General features: G+C 45.3%; 1 protein-coding gene across 1 annotated transcript in view; it reads right to left on the bottom strand.

Annotated features, from left to right (window-relative positions):
- Window positions 1-18,186: 18,186 nt before the first annotated feature.
- LOC138503233 (uromodulin-like) overlaps window positions 18,187-20,789 on the bottom strand; it is a 33,557-nt gene continuing 30,954 nt past the window's right edge. Inside the window, exons 9-10 of the mRNA XM_069622819.1 lie at window positions 20,117-20,149; window positions 18,187-18,876 (exon numbers count right to left, since the gene is read on the bottom strand). Coding sequence (XP_069478920.1) covers window positions 18,812-18,876; window positions 20,117-20,149 — 98 coding nt within the window. The 3' untranslated portion in view covers window positions 18,187-18,811. The remainder of the gene's footprint in view (window positions 18,877-20,116; window positions 20,150-20,789) is intronic.

The raw sequence follows: 20,789 nt of genomic DNA, 5'->3' as shown, positions 1-20,789 counted from the left end.
ATTTGGACTGGGGGCTTCAGGTGGGAAAGGCAGCCCTCATGGACCTGGAAAATCACCTCATCCCTCCTGAAGTCACAAGTCACATCTTCCTTACCATAAGGGCAAGAAGTGTACACCAGGATGTTCCCCCCATGCCGGGTGAAAATCCTGTCTGGTGTTGTATTGTCCTCACTGTCACTGTCAAAACAGTCCTTGGGGATCGGTCCTAACAGTTAATTTCCTAAATCAATGGAGAAATGTCGGTCATCAACCGCCATTCCAATAATGGTGCCTGCGGCTAGAGTAATACTCTTTAAGTCGCTGTTAACCACCTCTATTGGAATGGTGTCATGTTCTATGTTGACTAATGGTGTTGGGTTTACCCCTAACCCTTGCTGCTGGAGAGAAGCATTTAGATGAATAGAAGCATCAGGGTTTTTCAATTTTTGTCCTCTTTTAACTTTCACTTCCAGGGAGAATTGTCGGGTCCTTTTTGGGATGGTGACTTCCTCTTTGATCTGAATTTCAACTGCATAAGGTAGCAATTGAGCTGACCTAAATGCTTTTTCTGGATCATCAAAGCCGATGGGATTATCCGCTAATCGTGACCAAGCTTTGAAGTTTATTAGGTCCAAACTAATGGCAAAGCGATTGAGAATGTCACTGCCTAAGTAAAAGGCGGCAGTGACGTCTCGCACGACCCAACAATTATGGACTATGCTCTTGTTGCCAATGGAGATTTTGAGCATACACCTGCTTGGCAGGAGATGTTTGGAATTAGGTGCTTCCAGGTCCATCTCCCATTTGTCTATCAGTTTGAATGTGGGAATGGCTGGATCTTTTGGGTGTTGGCGGAACATGGCTTCGCTGATGAAGCTCTTACCGTTGTTCACACACACTCGAGCGAGAACAGAGTCCTTCCCATCATTTAACTGAACAGGGATGAACAACTGCTCTCCAATTTGCTGAATATCAGCCAGGCTCTGAGCTGATTTCACCTCTTTCTGGACTATAGGAGTGGGAGTGTCTGATTGTGGATTGGTAAAGAATGTCAGAGTGTTTCCTTCCAGTGTGGAATACCACCTTAAACTGGAAGGAAGGTTGATTTTCAGAAATAGAGAGGACCCCCCATCACCAGTCCGTTGTCCTACTGCTATTACTGTCACATCCGGAATCTGGCTATTCTGGAAGAGAAATTCTACTTGGTCAGATTTTTGTTCAACCATGTGGCAGGTGCCATTTAAACTAACATGGTTGACACTCTGTTTTAATTTTATTGGTCGGCTAGTCTGGGTCCAGAGGACCTTGTTTATGCAATCTATTAGGGGTGACAACCTTCTCAGGAGGTCATTCCCTAGTAAACAAGGGGTGCCCTCTGGAGGCACTACTATGACCAGGTGTTTCACCTTGTGTCGCCCAATTTTGATGTCCAAATCTGCAGTCCCCTCGACAGGAATTTCCTTCCCGTCAAAGTTCTGCAGTTGTCCAGGAAGAGAGGTGAGAGGAATACAGTAATTCTCCCCCCTTCCTGCATTTAGTTCCTCAAAGGCCCTTTTGGACAGAAGGGTAGCTTGGGATCCAGTGTCCACCAGTGCCAAAATTGTACCCTGCCCCTGTGCTTGTACCGGGGCATAGTATCTTCCCTCCTTTTCCTCAAGGGGGCACAGATAATGCACATTTTTGGACGACTGGTGGGCTAACTTTCTGGTTTTGGACATTGCTATCGAAGAGATTTGGGCAGAATTCTGTGGAGAGCCTTGGGAATCTGAAAGAAAAAGTTGGCAACTGGAGATCAGAGCCATTGTGGGTTCCCCTGGTTCCGGTTCTGGGCCGCTCCTCCCCTTTTTGGAGGCAGTCACCAGGATGGGTTTGAACCAGGGGATTTTGGTATTGTCGGTTCTGGGATGAGATGATGGGCGGCGATAGCTCAGTCTCCACATCTCCCCAGTCTGAATTGACATCCCTTGGGACCCATTTTTCCTTGGGAGGAGTTCCCCCATCTCTGAAGGAGAAGATCCTTTTCCCAGGATCTTCTGAGGATCCCTCTCCCTCAAATTGGAAGACCTGTACCTCCTCCACAAAGTGGGTCTGTTTGGGTCCTTTGTTTCTCCTACCCCCCCTCTGCTCCTTGGGAGGCAGACTTTCAGGGGCAGGAGATTTTGTTTCCGGTTACTGGTTTTCCAGGGGCTGTTTACAAGTTGGGAAGGAAGCTTCCTCCAAGGCTTTACACCCCCCTTCCCCTTGTGCCTCCTCCCTGGGAACCGGTGGGTTATCGGGGTGCTGCCCCCGTCATTGTTCTGGAGCACCGGGTCCAGAGTTTGGGGCATTCTGCGGTGGCATGCTCATCTGAGGGTTCTGTTGAGCCCTCAGTATGTGACCCAGATCCCGTGCCATATTTTGGACCTGGCGCTCAAGTTGTGAAACCCGCTCAGGCTGATACGGGGCTCTATTTTCTCCCCTGGGCTGATCCCGGGAAGGGTAGCTATCCCTTCTCTGGTAGTACCCCTGGTTGGGAAGATTTTGGTACCCCTCCACCCTTGGCCTCCCCTCTACCCGGATTAGGTTGTCTGGGCTCAGGGAATTGGGGAAAGAAGGATGGATGATTTTGGGGCTGGAAATAGGGTGGATACCTGGGGAAAAAGTTCTGCCCAGGATTTGGAGAATTTCTGCCCTCCTGTGGGAAGTTGGGAGGGAAGTTCCCTGGGTTAGGTGCTTGGATGGATTCCCCCCCTTGGGCTGGAGGAGTCCACACATAACCCAGGATTGGTCGGTTTCCCTTGTAGCGGGGACTTACATAGTCAGGGGAGCGGGGGACCCCATTTGTGGGACTACCTCCTCGACTCCCTGTCTGTGACTGGCCCGAGGGCCTTCTGGGCTGTGAATTATTTGGTGCAGGCAGGTTTTTAGGCCCCCCCCATCTCCAAATCTAAAAAGGGGGCAACCTTTGCCTCTGCCACCTTGGCAGCAGCAGGGGTGCTATTGGTTTTGGGGTTTTTCGGCGCATTATTTTTATTTTCGATGGGCTTCTGCACCTCATAGATCCGGGTAGCCTGTTCAATGACCCAGTCTAAAGATCTTTTCTCATGAAAATCTCTCACGAGCTGGGTCATTATGTATTTGGGTAAGGCATGGAAAAACGTATTGATAAATTCTCTGCTATCCGTGCGCACCCTTCTGGTGGTCTGCGCAAAAGCACGCTTTAATTCTTGCACAAACTCTTGTGGGGCCTGATCCTCCCCACATTGCAAATTGTAGGCTGCCTTGCGAGCCTCTTGAGGATTTCTGTGCATAGAAAAATGTTTCAAGATGGCCGCCCTGTATGTGGACCACCTTGAATGGTTTTGATCCTCCAGCCCCGCAAAGAAACTGGAGTATTCTGGTGAGAAGGTCCACTTTACATATTGAATACAGCTTTGCCTGTCCTTCAAATGGAAAGTCTCCATCATTTGCTCATAGAGCTCCAAGTGTTCCCAAACAGAATACTTGGCGTTCTTATGATAAGGCGTGATGACACTCCTCATTGCCTTTATTTGTTTGAAGGGTCCTTAAGCAAGGCCCTTTTTGCCTTATTGGCCTTTTTGGTTCGGGTAACCCTGGTCCATTCATCCTCCGACTCAGAAGCGCTGCTCCCAGAGGTGCCCGTCTGATCTTCCAGGTTTTCCCGGATTCTGCGAGCCTGGGAATGGCTGGCAGAGTGTGGGGACCTGGTCTCCTGTGTCCTGTGACGCTCAGAGGAGTCTTCAGATCCCTCCTTGTTACCAGGATTTGCTGGGTATCCCCCCCACTGACCTAACTGGGCAGAGGTTTTCAGGATGCCCTTAGTGGGCCTACTCTCCTGGGGTTCCCCACTAAATTGCACCGTGCTTGGGTGCCCATACCCGGATGCCCGCTCATCCATTCCTGGTAGGTACTGGCCTATGAGCCCCATACTTCTAGCTGGATAGTAATCTGCCATCCCCGTGGCCCTGGACTCATGTGCGCGAGGGGACATGGGGGTGGCAGAGTCCAGGGACTGGGAGAGATGAAGGCCTCTGGTACTAGGGCTCCTGAGGTTATGCTCAGGAGTTTCTCTTTCCCAGCGAACCTCATCTCTATCCGCCCCTGCTTCCTGTTGCAATGCAAGAGCCTGCGCTTTCAGTTCCTCAGTTAAGGCCTTACTACACTCTATCAGTCTCTCCTGCATGGCTACCTGTTGCTGGAGCCTATCATTGTGCTGACAGAGAGCCTCATTTTCTCTCTGTGCCTCCTGATTGATCCTGGAGTACTGGGCCAGTCTCTGCTGCAGGAGGGTTACCTCCTCAGTCCCATCCCTACCGGCCTGCTCCTTTCTTGCCAGAGCCTCCTCCACCCTCCTGGTGTGATCTAGCAAGCCCTGATGCTCTTTTTGGAGGTCACCCAGCCCCTGGAGGGCCACGTGATTTACTTCAATTTTTCTTTTTAAATGGCAGACTTCCTGGCCTAAGGTGTCCCTTTCCTGACCAAGAGCCTGCATTTGTGCCGCCAGGTCGTCCCTCTGCCTTTGAAAGGAACCAGCTTTCTGGCGTTCTTCATCAAACTCTGCCTGGGTATCCAGGTCTTTCAAAATCAATTTATTGCTTTCCTCTTTCTGCCTGTCTAGTTGGATTTGCAGGGTGGCTACCTGCTCTGCGCATGCCCTGTTGAAATTGATCTGTTGCTCCAGCTTTTTCTGGCTCTGCAATAAGGAGTCCAAACTGTTTTGGTGCTCCTTCTGCAAAGCCAGAATTCTGGTATCCTGGTCTGTCTTTTCCTGTTGCAGTATATCCATGTCCTCTTTTATTTTAATGATATACTGCCTACTATCATTTTCTGACTCCTGGCTCCTCTGCAGCCTCTGCTCAGAAGAGACCAGGTCAGATTGGGCCTTTTCTAACACCATCTGTTGCCTATTTGCCAGGTCTTGGCCTTCAGCACATTTGTCCTGCATGGCTCCCATATATAAATATGCCGCTATCCTGGCAATCTTGTCGTGCTCATCTTTAACTTTAGGAGCCATGTATAATTCACTCAGGGCCACATGTAATGGACCCTGATCTCTCCATTTATCTGACCCTGTTTCAGTGACCTGTTGCGCGATTGCCTGCAACCAGACCGTTTGGTCCTGATGAGTCCACTCACCTCTCACAAATAGCTTATGTAAGAAGTGCTCTCTGGCTATTTTCATATCTACCAAGGTCGTCATTCTGGAATTTGAGTTCCTTCCTGACTTACAGAAGTTGTATTTTATTTTGCAAAACAGACTGTTTCCTTAGAGCGTTCCTTTGAGGGATGCTTTCACAGTGTAAAACAGCACAGTGATCTAACCGGATATGTGTATCTGGTCAGTTGGCACACTGTATTAATCTGCACAAGTGGTAAATCTAACCCAGTATATCCCGGCTCCGAGCCCCCACTTCTGTAAGCGATATTCAATCAACACTACAGCTAAGTCAATGCCTAGTCTGGGATGCTGAGGAAAACCCTTATTGATGTATTTTTATGTCCAGTTCAGTACTCTGGATGACAACCCTTGTATAACACCCCCCTCTTAGAATCCCCCTTACCCCACTGAGCCAAGAAGTAGGTTTGTTTTGTAAATTAAAAAGGTTTATTTGGACAATTCAACAATATATATCTATCACACTTTATAAATAAATTGATAACTGATATCACACTTCAGAAGATGGCCGTGATCAACAATGGATAATGTTACAGGGGTACACTGATTTGGTTACTTAGGAGTAGTGTAGAGGATGAGGTAGCTGAAAATGCTTGATGGTTTCAAGGAAATGCAAGGTGGAATAAAATGCAGTACAGAAATAACTTGTTATGATTTTAGCAAAAGGTAATCTGATCACTTTTTCTTTTGACAATTCACTCCCCCCCTATGCAATACAAGAAATGGAAGTAGAGCACACAGTCTTCAAGAATCCCAACAAATCACACTTTATAATGCAATACACAGTTCCAGTTCCCCCAGCAAGCTTAGAGAAAACAGGGATGGGTTTTAAACACAGGCGAATTACTTTAATGTGGTTTGCAAGGAAGTGAAAAGGTGATAAAATTGCTTTTAATTCCCTCTAGAGGTTCAGGGTAGGTGATGGCTACTTCATATTAGTTCAGGTTCACTTTAACAATACTCTATGAATGATAAGCAGATTGCAAACGAATTTTAGCAAAGAGAAGCAAAAAACTGCTGATTTCTACAGATGAAGAAATCGGGCCAAATCGCGGTAAATTTCGCGAGTGCGTGTCTCGCGATTACGGGAAAAGTATAGGGAGTAGGAAGTCGGTTCTAGGTTCGTTGAAATCTCGTTCCTAGCACAAACGGTTCCGGAGATACGGATGATTTAATGAAGGTAGATTTTCAGATTTAAAGTACAACTCAAAATGACAGGTGACAGCTTGCAGCTGCAGAATTGACAGGTGACAGTTGTGCAGCTTTAAAAATGACAGATGACACGATTTCTAGGAGGCTGTTCTAATTAGGTTAAAATAGCTTGAATTAGATTATTTTAACTAAGAGATTGGGTTCTGCACAGTTCTGGCGGATACTCACTCCTAATTTTGAAATGAATGGGCCTCGTCACGGATCTGGTCAACTGGACTGGACTTCGGTTCTCTCTGCTCGGCGGGTCAATCAGGCACCGGTTCTGCTCACAGTGGTCTGGGTCTCTCTGGATCTCTGGTCTGGTCTCTGGCAATTGTTCTTGGCAAAGAATTCAAACAGCTCGCCCGGCTGTGGAATAGTTTGCAAATGATTTTAAGGATGCTGCGGCCTGCTGAGAAGAGTTCTCAGTTTGTGGGTTTAGGCCCTTGCTTTAAGTTCTGAAGTAAAGTTCTAGTCTTTGGAGATTGAGGGATGTGAAGTCTGGAGTCTCCCAGCAGAGCGTCCCGCAGAAAATGGAATTGAACGTCCCTACCTGTCTCAGCAGTCTCTTTTTATGTGTTTTGAAAATGGGTGTGTGCGTGGCATAACTGAGCCTGCCCCTCTCTTGATTTGATAGGTCAATAGATTCTTTGGTCCCTGATTTGGGAAGGGATAGTGTGTCAGAGTGATGTCATTTTTATTACCTGCAGAAATGACACTCCCCTGGTCAATGTGCACACAAACCTATTCCTGATCCAAATACATATTTCCCAGGTACACAGTTGTTTGACATCACATACACACATCATATATTACTAAAGATAGTCCCTGTCCCGACTCTGGCGTTTCTAGGAGCTTGCATTCAAAGATGGCAACTTATTTTCGATTTTAATGGGTTATGCAACATTGGTTTTTCATCAAAAATTATACAAAGGTACATTTCCCTTCCACATATATCCCAGTAACTTTCCATGTCTCTAGCTTAAACACATTGTCTACAATAATCATAATTAGCAGGGTTTTGCCCCAGAACATGGTACAAATTGGAGTTTGGACTCAAATCGTGAGGGCATTTTTCAAACTAAGACTCTCAAAGTTGCACATTCCTGTCATTTGGTTACAATAAATTATCACTGTTTCTATAAAATGTATATTTGTTGCAATTCAACTCCCCAAAGTGTTTGTGTCCTCCTCCAGGAGTCTGGGTGGGTCAGTGATCACATGTCTCTCCTTGCTGGCAGAGGGCTGTTGACAGGAAACACTCAAAATTAACATCCCCCATTCAACAGAAAGAGCCTTTTGTGTGGGCTCCAGCAGGCTGCCTGGAAGTCTCTCCTCAATCAATCAACAGGGTCATGTGATATCCTGCCTCCTGGTGTGGAATCTCTGAGGTGTTAAGGTTTTCCAGCCTCTTGGCCTCTGGGAACAGCAGGTGGCTAATATTTACAATTAACCAACAAGCTTTGAATTCCCTGCCCCTCTTGCAACTCCTAAATACAGTTTCCCTGTCAGAGTTTAGACCGCTAGCGCCACCTTGGGGAATTTGTCGGTACTGCATCCATTTTTTAGTTGTCTTGAATTACTGCATTTCAATAGAGTGGTCTTTTGCTTGATAGTATAGGACCCTTGCTTAACATTGTTTTGATGGCATCCTTACAGTAGAGTGGTGATGTGGAACCCCCCACAAGAAGGTTGTATCTTTGGACTGGTCTCGTGCCAACTGCGCAGTTCTCCTATTCTGGCATGAATGTGGGTGGCGATAGCTCATCCCCACATCCATCCAGTCTATTGATTTAGTTTGTTCTGGGATAGAATAATGGGCGGCGACAGCTCATCCCCACATCTACCCAGTCTATTGATTCAACATGGGTCAAAACCCTTGACAATAGTGAACCCAGCAATGTTTATAGCTGAGCCTATCACAGAAGGAGAGCCGATGCACGACTGCGCGAACTATGAAGAGTTCTTTGATGAGCTCCCTAGAGTATAGGAGAATGCACTAGCAGGGGGAGAGATTGTTTTCATTGACAGGTCTTCGAGAATTGATCAAAATGATGGCCAAAGATACACAGGTGCCGCTGTGGTGAAACATCTGGCAAATGGAGAATTTTGAGTGCTCGTTAGTACTCAATTGCCATCTGATTATCCAGCGCAAGCTGCAGAATTATTGGCGTTGATACTCGCGATCGAGAATCACACAGACCAGGAAGTAACAGTGTACAGTGACTCCACCTATGTGATGTCGACGGTGCACGCAGGATTAGCACGATGGAAAAGAAAGGGCTACCTTCGAGCGGACGGCACGCCAATGCAGCACGCAGCCTTATTGGACAGGCTTATTAAGGCACTTCAACTCCCAGTGGGCATAGCAGTCGTTAAATGTGCAGCTCACACCAAATCACCCAATCAAGCAGCAGGCGCTGAGGCTAAATGTATAGCAAATACAGATATAGGGATGATGAATGTGGAGACTTTTGATGTGAATGAAAGGGTGACTGAAATGATGATTGTAATGGAAGGATATAATCATATGTCCAAAACGCAGACAATGGAGCTCCAAGGGGAGGCACTGCAAGAGGAAAAGAATGTGTGGAAGCAAAGAGGGTGTTCTTTAAACCCCTCTGAAGCATTGTGACGACAAGACAGCAATGGTAAACCAGTGATGCCTATAGCCTTATTAAGGGTGGCGCTGGAACAGCTACACTACCCAGCACACACAACTAAGGAGAATCTTGCTGTAACTATTGCTGAGAATTGGTTCATGCCAAACCTAATGAAACATGTTGCATTTTTTTATGGTAAATTGTATTATTTGCCAAGAATTCACAGCTGGGCATACACTGTGCATAGTGAGGGGAGTCATCTGAGAGCCAATGGCCCTTTTCAGCACTTGCATATCAACTATGTCAACATGATACAAGTAGGCAAAGGATATAGATACTAGCTTGTTGTAGTGTGTCCTTTCTCAAGACGGATAGAGGCAGGTCCATGGACACACCCAGACTGTACCTGTGCAGCCAATTTTTTGGTGCGAGAAGTGTTTCCTAGAAGAGGAGTCTGTGAGGTAATGAGATCGGATAATGGACCTCATTTTGTTAATACAGTTTTCGAGCAGATCAGCTTGTTGCTTGGTATTAAGCACAAGTTTTCTTCGGCTTATCATCTGCAAGGAAATGGGATCTGTGAAAAGCTCAACGGCCTGTTAGAAGAAAGAATAGCCAAGTTGATGCTTAGCCTGAAGAAAGCGTGATTGCATTGCCTACCACTGGCATTATATGCATTGACGAACCAACCAGGTTCTGACCACCATGTGACGCCTCAAGAAATCGTGACAGGAAGGCGAATGAGACCACCCCAAATGCCTAAATCCCGAGTTAGAAGTGATGCTCAGCCAACATCAGAAGTTCTAGGATTGGAATTGCAAAAGTATTTGAACTGTATCACTTCCAGTTTTTCTGTCATTTCAGGACAGTTGCAGAGACGAGGGTGTAGAGCAGTACAGAACACAGAAGGAGATGCTTCAGCAACCCAGCCTCCGGAATTTCGTCTTCCCCAACTTTACCACAGAGAAGCGGTCCTAGTTCATAAACACACAAGGAAAAAGTGGGACGAGCCCCGTTTCAACTGTTTTTTTTATCGTTGACACGTAACGCCATCTGCTGTTAAATTGCAGTGTAGGAGCGATTGGATCTTCTTGGGAGACATAAAGATCTACTCTGGAGAAACCCCTCTGCCTACACCCCTACGCGAAGAAGCTACAATCATCGGGGATTAACCTCAGCACGTGCAGACGAGATATATGACGAGGAAGAAGGACGCATAACCTGACAAGTGGAAAGAGTAAAGAACCTTTTAGTTGGACTGTGGTTTGGCTTTGGACACTCCCTTTTGAGCTATAAATAAAAGGGTCAAAGGACACATTTGAACACTCTGTGCATCTTAGTTGCACAGGGAAGATATGCATTCTTAAAGCCACAGTAGCTTATTGACTTTGGACTGAGGCGTACTTAAAGCCTTGATAAGAAGAGCAGTATGACACATTTTGATTGTGGATACAGCAATTGGAAGAGGGTACAATACCCCAATTCTTTCCACACAGAGTTCTTGTTTGGATATACTCATGGTGTTACCCAGTGATGACCTTTCTAGGAACATACTCACATATTTTTAGTTGGTGTTGCGTTCTTATCCTTCACTGGTGTGGAGAACTTGCCTCATTCCAGCTTTCATTCGAGATCCTGACAATGAGAAAATTGTAGGAAGATTGCTTATAATCATCACTGAAGAATTCTTGAAGTTACCTGAGTACAGTGAAGAAAATAAAAATGCCCTTATCAGCCGACGCAGCACATAGACTAGTCAGTGTGGTGTTCTTTCGTATAATTGAGGAATACCCGCATCTTGTTGGAAGACGCACGGATGTGGTAACTTTTCTGAGAGTTCCAAGAAACACTGCAAAGCTGAATGTAATCTTGGAAGGTATTATCATTCAGGTGAGCATCTATTCTGAAAGAAATGACAGAGTGGTATAGAAACTTTCCTCCGAGGGACAGATCGAGGAAGTGAATAAAAGACAAAACCTTTTGTTCATGCTGACAGGGAAGCAATATGTCATCTGGACTGAAGCAGATTCGAGGCATTGATTGGGAGCTGATATATGAAGCAGAGCTCGTATAGACTTGCAGAGATCATTTTTCTTCACGATAAAGGAACATTTGCATCTTGATTGGTAAAAAAAAAAACTGGTTCCTGCTATACAGACAAGGTCGTTCTTAGCATCCAGAAAGCAGATCATTGATCAAGGACGAATGCTGAAGAAGACAGCAGCTTTCACAAATAAGCTAAAAATGCAGAACCATTAAAATACGTTTTTCCTTCATTAGCACCAAATGATCGAGATGGGTAATTTTAACAGTAACATTGTATTGCCCCATGAGGACAGATGCACACATTGTCCAAGAAGCAAAAGTTGCAAAGTGACATACCTCTGTGTCATCAACACCCTCATTGTGTTTATAATCATATTGCTTTCCCTAACTGTGAGAACTGCATTTTATATAGGAGCAAATGGAGCTCAGACTCCTGTATATGTTTCTGAGCAGAAGGAAAAGATGAGCGTGGCAACTGCAAGGCAGCCTAGACCATACATAGTTATTCCTGTCCCAAGAAAAGATGGCAAGATACCAGAGCTTGAAGTGGATGTTGTTAGTAATCAGTCCCACACAGCACTTGTCTCAGAGAATGCTTTTAAACGCCGGAGACAGGGTCAGCGGATCAGGCAAACTAAGGGGTTAATAAAGGTTGGGCCTACCCAAATAGGGCATGCAGACACACCTGGTCCAGTGAGACAGGGCCCAAGCACAAGTCCCAAAGAAAAGTCACGCATAGAGATTATAGCAGAATCTTTATGGCCGTCATTAGCTGCTGCTAGAAAAAGGCAGATGGATAGAGAAGGACTTTCTGAACTTTCTGCTACACAGGGAACCCGGACGGATGTCCCTGTAAACAAACCCAGAAGGAGCTTTGTTCATAGATTTAGAGACATAGGGCCTCATTACGATCCAGGCAGCCACGGAATGTACAGTGCCGGTAAGGGACTGGCACCGTTCATTCCGGGCCGCCCTATTTCGAGGTCTGCAGTGGGTCCCGCTAAGAAAAGCCTGGTCAGGAAGACGTGAATCCCCCCATTCCTGAGACTTACTGCCACTACCGCCATCAACCTGGTGAAAATCCTCAGGGCGGAGGTCAGCCCAAATGGCAGAACTCGAAACTGATCATGAGAACCACAAACCGCGAACCTCAGGTACTTTCTGTGCTTGAGATGGACTGGCACATGAAAGTTAGCATCTTGAAGGTCCAATGATGCCAACCAGTCTTGGAGTTGGAGAGCCTGAAGGACCTGAGAAAGGGTAACCATTTGAATTTGCACTTCCTGATGAACTTGTTCAAGTTTCTTAAGTCCAAGATGGGTCTTAATCCTCTGTTCTTTCAGGGAATGAGAAAGTAGGTGGAATACCAATCCTCTCTGCTACAGGTACACATTCTATTGCACCTTTCTCTAGCAAGATGAAAATGTTCAGCACAAGGAGCGGATCCAGAATTTTAACAGAGTTCAATCACAGTGGATGATCTTGAGGCCTTTTTTTAAAAGGAAGGCAGTAACCTTGGGCTACCGTTTCCAAATTAATCCCCAACATTCGTTCAGATGCTGAGAAATTCTGCCTTCCACCAGGGTCTTGTGGATCAAGGCCTCAGAGTGGCTTAGAGGCGGCTGCAGTAGCGGCTGAGGGTAAAGTTGCCACTGCTGGGGCTGATTTAGCACTCCTTCTTTGTCCACTGCGAGGGAATCTTCTTTGTCCCCTTCGTCCAGCATGTCCTCTTCCTATACCAATTGAGGAATAGAAACAAAAAGAACAACCCCTCCAGGAAGACGAGCCTGAATAGGGTTGTTGAGATTGTCGAATGGAGGCGCTAAGGGATTTAGCTGCCACCTTGGAGGTCTGCAACTTCTCCAGACTTTCATCCACCTAGCTCCCAAACAACCTTGAAACATCAAAGGGCATGTTCAGCAGTCTGGCCTGCACATCTGGTGCAAAGACTGACTTCCCCAACCACGCAAACCTGCGTAGTACAGTGCTAGTAGCCATAGATCTGCTGATGCTGTCAGCAGTATCCAAACCTGACTGGAGACATTCTCCTATTGCCTCCTTTCCATCTTTAACCATAGCCAGGAAGCCGTCTCTTTCTTCGCTTTCCGGGATGTGATCGCCGCCATGGCAACACAGTCCGACAGGGTATAAGTGAATCTTGAAAGAGTACAGGTCACGTTGGTAGATTTCAAGGCCATTCTGCCTGATGTGAAAACCTTACGTGCCCAGGCATCTACCTTCTTGTCATCTCTATCTGGGGTGATAGAGGGGTAAGCCGATTGCCTGGTTGATGTGGCAGCCTGAACTACCAAGCTCTCAGATGTTGGGTGCTTGGTCAGGTATTCTGGATCGCTGCTGAAAGGCCTGTACTTTCTTGCAAAGTTTCTGTTAACTGCAGGTCCAGATTCCAGGGCTTCCCAATTTGCAATGACCGTCCTCAGAGGGGCTTTGCGAAAGGGCAAAATTGGGTCCTTCTGAGGGCCTTGGTCTAGGATATCAGTCATATCATCCTGTTCATAAGTATGGGAAGCTCTGCTCCAACCCATATACTCTGTGACCCTATAAATGAAATTTCTATAGGTCGAATCTGCATGCTCCAAAGGGGAAGGCCTGCCAAATTCCAGTTCTGGCAAGGTGTCAAGACCTCTAGCCGACTGGAGAGAATCAAAAAGGTCTCTCATTTTGGACTCTTCATTAATGAGTTCTTCTGGTGCATTCTGAGTGCCAAATTGTAATCCCAAAAGGAGGGGAATCCTCTTCAGAGGGCTGTGCCTCCTCATATGTTGAAGACATAGACTTAAAAAAGTATTTCTTTGGAACAGGTTTGTAAACCTTGTCCTGAATGGGCAAAGGGCTCGACAAAGTCGAAGTGGCCATCGACAGTGTCGAAGATGCCTTCGAAAATGGTGCAGGTTTACTCGGCATCGCCTTCGAATTCGGCATCGAGATTTTTGACTCACTATAGAGTGGACAAAGTCATCGGGTTCTTCGGCGATTTGTGTTTTTTCGGTGGTATCGAAGAAGCACTCGGTTTCTGAGTCAATACTCTCGTCGACTTCTCGTCGGGTCGAGAACTCTCTCGACGTATTGCCGGCTTCATGCATTGCTTCTAAGTAGTAGCCTTCAACTTCCCTAAGTCGTCCAAAGGAGCGACCGCAGCATGGATTTTGTGCGATTCTTTTCAGGGGGTCGAGGATGCATTCTCGAAAATACACATCATCTCTGATCTAAAAGCATCCCATTTTCTTGGGGAATCAGATTTTGTCAGGCATCTGATTACCTCAGTAGAGGAATCGGATGATGAAGATGGAGACCTATGGCGTCTCTTCTTTGCCTTCTTTGAGGAAGAAGATGAAGACTGCCTCGATCAACTCCTCGATCAGGACCTCTTCGATTTCTTACGCTGGATGGAGTCTATAGACTCGCCCGACTTTTTTCTTTCTCCGAAGAAGACTTCGAAGCCACCCTCCCCACTGCCAGTTTACCTCTGCGCTCCCTGAGAGCTTTCTCTGTATTGGCCTGACAGGACCCGCAGCTGTCGGTACAGTGCCCCGAGCGCAAACACCACAGGCAAATGCAGTGGGGATCCGGAATAGACATCTTCGAGCCACAGTCATACCATATTTTAAAACCAGACTTTGGTGTCGAAGGAGTCAATGATGAAGCCATTTTCTTACGAACAAAACTGAAGTGCGCCGTTAATAACTCTGTCGGGAGAAAAAATATTCGCAAAGCTGCCGAGATATAATATCATAAAATGAGGAATACGTGGGAGGACACAATCCATTCGAAATGTATGATCCTCTGCTAACCCCCTTAATGAACACATCAGTTTCAAATTAGTGCATATGAAAGTCCTTTAATTGGACCAAATCCATCTTGGGTCAATCTTTGCCTAGCATGTTTTCGCTTAATGGCCACCTTCCAACTACAACCATCGGCGGACAGCAATTCCATAATGGATCCCCTTTCGTCCGGCTTCTCTCTGTCCTATGGGATACAGAAACCTCTGATAAAGGTTACTGGCGTGATGATGCATCTTTGAGGCACATCTGGCTATTCTGTTCTTGTCCTCCGTCACATGGTGACAGGCTTTTTCATCCCTCACAATGACATCCTGATCAGCTGTTTAGATTATGCCGAGGGTCCGTCCCAGGTCTCGCTTTTCTTGGTGATACTTTCTTTTAGATTTACTGCCATTGCAAGTGATAGCCAACCATTGGATTGAGGGGTGTGCTGGGGGCGGGGGGCACCTGTCTTTCCAGCTTTGTTTACTGTTTATGTTTGGCAACCGTGTGATCTACGGAGACCAACAGAGTTGAGATTCTTACCTATACAGCTGCACGTTATTCCTGAGGCTAGACAGTGTAGAGGAGGAGCCAAGTACCCCCACCTCAACCGTCCCGCCCATATTACCTGTATGTTGGAAAACAGATTATGTGACATACACAGAACAGTTGAAACAACAAAGGCCAAAAGGAATCCTATTGAGAAAACCATACCTGCATACGAGAAAATATGATGGTTGTTTAAATGAGATCCTTGAAGAAGCAGAGCAAATCAACTGTAAAGAAGAGTGGTGACGTCACCAACCATCACCAGAAAACGATACACAGAGTTGAGCTGAGGAATATAGAAGATGCAGAGACAAGAGAATTAAGATATTCTATAAGGCAACAAGAAAGTATCAAGGATGTCTCGGGAGGATAGCTTAGGGGCAACATGCTTGCCTTGGAAGCAAGACGGCATGAAGCAACAAAGGTTCGATCACTGGGTCCGTGCTTAGAAACCTCTGGGTATTAAGTGCGTTATAAACAACCCATCATATCATATTATATCATACGTGACATCTTGGCATCAAGGTGAAGAAGCTTATGCCACAGAAACAGATGAAGACAACAAGCTATTTTACATGTGTACAGATGCAAAAGAATCGTAAGCGGATGAAGTAATCTTGAGGCTAGCTTTATAGTAAAAAGATTGCGGCAAGCGCCAATATTTATATATATATATATATATATATATATATATATATATATATATATATATATATAATTTTTAGTATGTCGCAGTTCAAAAACAATTAAATTACAAAGTGAATCTCAGCAGACAGGGTTGGATGAGCCAAGAAGCCAAGGTCTTATCAAACTGGAGTAAACTGACATTGGATACAAATTGTGTGAAAGAACAGAACTCTTGTTCAGAAGGCATGAACAAAACAAGAAAGACGTCAGAGATTTCTTAAAAAAATAGTATTTTAAATGTACTAGAAACTCGATTTCATGGTCTCCAGTCATGTGGAAGAATGAAGTTGGACGAACGAAATTGTCACACCTACGCACAAGGGCAGACCGTGCCTTCACTCCCTGAATTTCTCAGAGCTAAGAACACTCTCATGGCCGAGCTTCAAAGCCTAGTTGACAGTAGACCACTGAGGTGATGATGGATTGATATGCTAATTGGTAGGAAGCAATGGTTAAGGCGAGTTCACCAGCACATGGATGGCCAGCCTGCATGCTGCTAGACGTAAGTGGAAAATTACTGACGGAGGTTAGGGTGCCAACCAATTGTAGAGGACCACATAATTAAGGGTCCTATAAATGTGTAACCAATGGGACGTTGTGTATTTAATGACGTTCATAGTGGTCATTTTTAGGGAAGGGCTTAGTTGCCCCACCTGATGTTAAGTAACCAATTACCTTCACTCACTATCTCATACTAGTATGAATCGCATACTTAGATGTTCACTGAGAGCCTATCACCCATACTCATTGTTTTTTGCAGTTTGCAACCTAGGATGACGTTAGTAAACATGGAGGTTAACGTCACTAATGACGAGTTTTGTGTATAAAATCACATTTTTTTCTAGAATGCATTGAGTAAGAGGATCGAGCGAGTTCGTTGATGTTCGTTGTACTCCCTATTTTAGATAATTGATATTAAAACAGTCTTCCTTTTGTCAACTACCTGAGTCGTTTAGATTATTGATGTATGAATACAAATCTGCATCCCCATCCATCTCTGGGGTAATTGCTACTCATCTTAAAGGGCTGGGTTATCCAGTACAACATCATCAAATGGGATCAAATTTGGGGGTTATGGTCTTCATTTCGTACTTCATAGCAATTTGGATGCATGCCGGCAAACTTTTACTATTAACATTGGACACTGAATGCTTTGGAGGAACGGTGGGTCACTCTACGCTGCTCCCCCCCCAACAGCACTCCTTACTGTATTTTGTTGTTGTTGCTCTAGCTCCTTTAGATGCACGCCTTACAGATCTTTTCTCCATGTCCTTTATTATTTGAAGTTCATCCTCGTCACCAATGTTGTAAAGCCTTATGCTAGACATTCAGAGTGCACTTCTGAATCACAGACCAGCTTTAGTCTAGATGGGTTCCAGGTTGGTTGTTTTTCAAATATGTACAATCTGTACAATACTCCTGTTACTCCTCTTGTATTTACAGCACGCGTACACATTGACAGGAACATGGGAAGGTATAACATTACTTATGAAGGAGCTGACCCACCGTCCATCCATTCAACCCAGCTCAGGCCCACAACTGACACTCAAAGAACATTCACACACAGATCCACCAAACATTCTCCTGAGCTACATTCCTGCACCAACATTCTACAGCAAGCACCCAGGCAGTGGCAAGACACGACTACACTACAACAGCCATCATCCTCCTATTCTTCCGGCGGGTAAGAGTGGTGCAAAAAAGAGTCTGTAATAGCCAGAGGCTCATGGAATGGCTTATCTTAAAGCTATAGTCTCTGGAGCATAAGTGGGTACTGGAGCACTGACAGCTACTTAATGACCTTCATGGACTATTCTCACTCACTGAGAGGGCACTGAGAGGGCTCCAAATCTATTGTGCTACATTCTCCTGTGGGTTAGTTGGTTGCATGATCTCCACTTGCACTGAAGAGTGTGTATGCCATCCTCCACAAGTATCAATGGTTTCCTTTGGCAAGAATTAGGGACTGTGGATTTTCACCCATAAAATCTAAATCAATCTACACTGCCTCTTGCCCAACTCCCTGAAATGGATGCCCATATTTAGAGTATTATCCTTCTACAGCATGGTCACCCTTAAATGTACTGTGCTAAGGAGTGCATTTTATAAAATGGGCACTCAATAACAGCAAAAAACATAAGATGCACAATTCAAAACAAGGCAAAGCTGCAATTGTTATAAAGTTTATTTAGTGCAAGAAAACGAGAGATTACACTTAGAGCGGCCCAGTGCATATTGCCTGCAGTCCAAGGAAACATAAAATAAATTAAAGTCATTATTGAAACCGAGGCGGCATGGAAGGAATGGTGTGTTCTGCTGAGTGAAGGCTGCAGCCCCAGCATGACAAATGCTGGTCCTCCAACAAAGCTCCCCTTTCCACAGATGTATTACATGTGCATCGCTCCCACACACAGATAGGTTTAATGAAGCATGCTTAAAGAAAACCGCCTGCAGTCCCACATCATGCGCAGATCCTTTAATGGGTATCGGTACCCCAAGGGGGTCACAGAGAAATGTATAGTCAAGTCAAGAGGCAAGGTCAATGTCCGTAAAAGGTTGCAAGCAAGGCTGAGATCTAGCCCCCGCACCTTATGCCGGATGGTAGTTTCGGTGAGCGGTGCCTGAGAGATCCAGGACTGCTGCGGATGGGCGAGGATACCCCTTGGTCAGTTACGTGCTCCATCCGAGATCCTGGAGGCTTGAATGCAGTGATGCCTGTTGACCAGTCGCAGTTCCAGGGATGGTTTATGAGAATGTTCCTGTGTTGGTCAGCGGTGGACATTCTCTGTCATTTACAGGAGTCTCAGTCCAAGCAGGGAAAACACGAGTGAGTTCACCGTCCAGGTCCAGGAGAAGCCTAAAATCCAAACATAGGTCATTGAATTAATCTGTTTCATCCATACGCGCATCACATATCGTCTCAGTTATCCAGTAATGAAGATCTCTGCGCTGTTGGCTTGAACAGTCATGCAGTGTTGAGAGCCAGGCTTCACATCTACACCTGAGCATCAGTGGTTAGAGGAGCCTAAGCCAAGGGCTTGTGAATATTTGCACATTGATAGAAAATGACATTGGTCCCTATGGATACATATGGTGACATGATGAGGAACACCTTAATAAAAGGTTTCCTTGGAGGCTAAGCACCCACCTGTTGGATTCCTGGCAATGTACCAAAGGTTCCAGCTTGACCAAAAGCTCTCTTTCACTATCCGTTCCCAAGCAGAGTCCACACCCTTCCTATAGCCAACACAACTGCCCCCTGGACACCAGATGTCTTAGACACCTCTCTCGTATCACGTACTAGAGACACCTCTACTTCTTGTCTATTAGCAACTTGAAAAAAATACAAATCTCTCGAGCCTTAACAGAAGACATCTCCTCTTCCATGCTAACAGACCATTCTCAATGTTGTCACTAAACATCTCTTATTCAGCACTTACTAAATACATATTGTTTTTTCTCTGTGAACCTCCACGGTTACGTCACTATTAATCATTATCCGCTAATCCACAAACCGCTAGCTCCCACACCTGCAACACACATCACTGTCAGCCAAATGATGGTCAAGCAGGGCATGACTTCTCACAGACTGCCAGATTGCCATTGGTTCTATGACACATCGTTAGTACAGGGGGTGTCCAATGGGAGCCCTGACTACCCACCCCACCCAAAAATAACCAAAGGGATCCAAGGCACATTAGAGCTAGCCCAGGGGGTAGGAGGTACCATGCTAACTCAATCAACTGAAGGATTGATTTTGGGGCAATGCAAGTCAAAAGGTGGCCGATTGGGAAATTACACCTTACTGACGGGCCTATAAAATGGTGAATGATGACCAAAACATTTTAATGACAGTCCATAGAATATGTCCAACTTCACTTGGAATCATTCACTAAGGCTTTCAGTGAGGAGGCAGCTGTGTATCTTCTCTGCATGAACCTGTGAAATCTTGTACAAGAGCTGTCACCGTATGAACTAAGCGGCAAGTGTGACTATTCTATGGTGCACTTTTCCTGATGCGAAAGTTAACTGAGGCTGAGGCTACATCTTGCACTTAATGTTAACTATAAAGATTGAGAAACACAAGTCATACTTACGGTCAGAAGCCCCAGACATTGGATCTGATGTCACTAAAAGAGAAAAAGTGGGATGAATTTACTGACATCACACATAGTAAAATACGTTATCTTTCTTTATTATCCTTGTTTAGCTATTATCATTTTATATTAGAGAAATAACCTATGGTTGCCAATCCCAAACCTGATGTATGTTTGTAGTGGATGACCTGGCCATACAGGTTCAGATGATCCCCAAATCCGCTGAATATCACTGTATATATCGTCGTCGGGAACGGCTATAGGCAATATTTTTAGTGGGGATAATATTAGGGTTTTTTGGGAGCTCGGGGTTGATGGGGTGTCCCCCGCTCCTTTTAAAATAATAAAGGGGTTGCGGGGGTGTCCCTGCAGGTTCCACGCTTCAATATCGCTGCAAAAATATGCCAATCTTTTATGTATGTTGATATTTTTGTGGGGATATTAACACATGGAACCACTTTTAAGAGAGGTTCAGGCATCCAGATTGGACTCTATGTAAGTAACTTGGACCTGGAGCTCTTCACCAGTTAATTGAGTTTTTCAAAGAGGAAGGAGGGTGATGTTATTTGGTCTTTGAGAGCTCAAGCACTTTATTTTAGGCAAGGCTAATAGGCATTGATTTTTTTGGGTGATTTTAGAACTGAACAGCCTGTGATTATATTTTGTGATTTTA

The sequence above is a fragment of the Ambystoma mexicanum genome, chromosome 11 (genome assembly GCF_040938575.1).
Source record: "Ambystoma mexicanum isolate Mex_15411 chromosome 11, UKY_AmexF1_1, whole genome shotgun sequence".
Classification (NCBI taxonomy): Eukaryota; Metazoa; Chordata; class Amphibia; order Caudata; family Ambystomatidae; genus Ambystoma; species Ambystoma mexicanum.
Note: the sequence above shows the minus strand (reverse complement) of the source record. Positions and strands in the feature narration are given on the sequence as shown.